Source organism: Plectropomus leopardus, unplaced genomic scaffold (genome assembly GCF_008729295.1).
Source record: "Plectropomus leopardus isolate mb unplaced genomic scaffold, YSFRI_Pleo_2.0 unplaced_scaffold29721, whole genome shotgun sequence".
NCBI lineage: Eukaryota > Metazoa > Chordata > Actinopteri > Perciformes > Serranidae > Plectropomus > Plectropomus leopardus.
Window position 1 is genome coordinate 659 of NW_024632403.1, and position 1,782 is coordinate 2,440.

The window sequence follows — 1,782 nt, forward strand, 5'->3', positions numbered from 1 at the left end:
GGATAGGGACACATTACTTCCTCCACAAGTTTGGGGCTGATGCTACACACTGAATTTTTGTGGTTATAGGTATTCTGCCTCTTTACTAAAAGCATCCCTTTTCTATGTTTTCTGTGGTTGTGTAGCACCTATTTCAAGAGTATTTACGTCTTTCTACTGCAGAGAGTTTTAAAAGCCATCGTTCCATCAGTGAAAGATTTTTTTACAACACTTATTGCCTTCTTGTCTTCATAGTTTGTACTGCTACTGGTGTCTTCACTATTGTCTCTCTGCTGGTAATGATAAGGATATATTTTATAATGATTATTCCCTTCAGGTGTTTTGCATTGTGGACCTCAGAATCAGACAGTTACCAGCGATAGCCAAATGATCCAGGTATCATGGGAAGACCAGCCTTCATGCTCTACAGTACAGGATGTGCTGATCTATGAGGTGGTGGTTCTCATAGCAGACAAGCAAGTACATTATGTAAGTATTATCTTCATTTGTGTTGCGTCAGTATTGCGATCTTCCATATTGATAGTCACAGCTTCTGGACTAGCCATATTAACGCGATTCTAATTTCAAAATGAAAATGCTTCAGGAGGAAGTTACTGTAATGCCTGACCAGATAGGATCTACTCACTTCTGGAACTGGTCGTCCTACTTTGCGTTGGAGTGTGCTTCGGTCAAGCTCAGGGCTCGATACAAAAACCATACAAGCCTATGGAAACAAGAACGGACTCTTCCTGGTTACTATTCAGCTTACCATGATTTCATCAAAAAAATATATCATTATTACACCTTAGACAGTCAGGGCACTTGTTGAAATGCTCATAATGTCTTATTCTGTTTTTTTTCAGTGGGGAAAATCTCAAAAAGACCAGAGATTTTCCCAAAGGACAGAGAGCTGAAGGTTGGCAGTAATGTCACATTCTGCTGCATTCTGCCTGAGGGGCAAGTTTTTGACAAAATGTTTCTGAATGAGCATAGTATTGCTAATAAGACACTTACTAAAATTAGCAATCAGATCTATGACCTGACTGTCCACCTGAATCAGGCATCAGAAGGCAGTTGCACTAATGTAGAATGCAAGTCAAATGCAATGGAAAATGGGACTTGTGCTTATATTGGCTGTAAGTATGACCTATTTTTTGAAGAATTTAGGGATTTCGATATTTTAAATATGTCTTGATAATAAATGCTAGCTGTTTTTTTTTTTAAATGCCTGCCTTCATTCAGACCCACCTCAGGACAGTAACCTTCAGTGTGAAACCCGAGATCTGAAATCAGTGGAGTGTCACTGGACAGTAGGAAGAAAAGCCTCCATCAAGAGGGGAGGTGGAACAGAGTATCACCTGCTTGGAAGGTAGATTAATAAAATTAAAACTGATATAACCAGAGGCTGGACAACATGTTTTCATCCAAGTTATTGTATTGGATCAGCTGTTGATGTTCCAGGATGCCACAGCTAACGCTTGAATGCTAACAAAAGCATGTGATTAGCATTAAACAAAAAACATTGTGTTTTGGCTCTACATTCATACCGAAAGCAAACATTGGGCTCCCGGTTGACAGTCTGAGGTTTTTTTGACCCGTCCAGCTCCCCTCAGCCCTATAGGGACTTTCCACCTCCTTACATTACCTAGATACTGGCAGCTAGGGCTGGGTGATAAAACTATATCTATCGCAAAATAACTTTTCCTTGATTGAAATATGAGACGTAGTCGATAGAATGGCGATAGAACGCATTTGGGCCATGTTTTGACAGACAACACAAACAGCCAATGATAATAAGAATAG

The 1,782-nt window shown here is 39.8% G+C and overlaps 1 protein-coding gene across 1 annotated transcript; it reads left to right on the top strand.

Moving 5' to 3' along the window:
- Positions 1-321: 321 nt before the first annotated feature.
- Positions 322-1,352, top strand: LOC121938515 (leukemia inhibitory factor receptor-like). Its single transcript, XM_042481752.1, has 4 exons — positions 322-468; positions 584-731; positions 843-1,115; positions 1,222-1,352. Exons 1-4 carry the CDS (start codon positions 367-369, stop codon positions 1,350-1,352), a joined length of 654 nt encoding a protein of 217 aa, XP_042337686.1. The 5' UTR covers positions 322-366.
- The last annotated feature ends 430 nt before the right edge of the window (positions 1,353-1,782 follow it).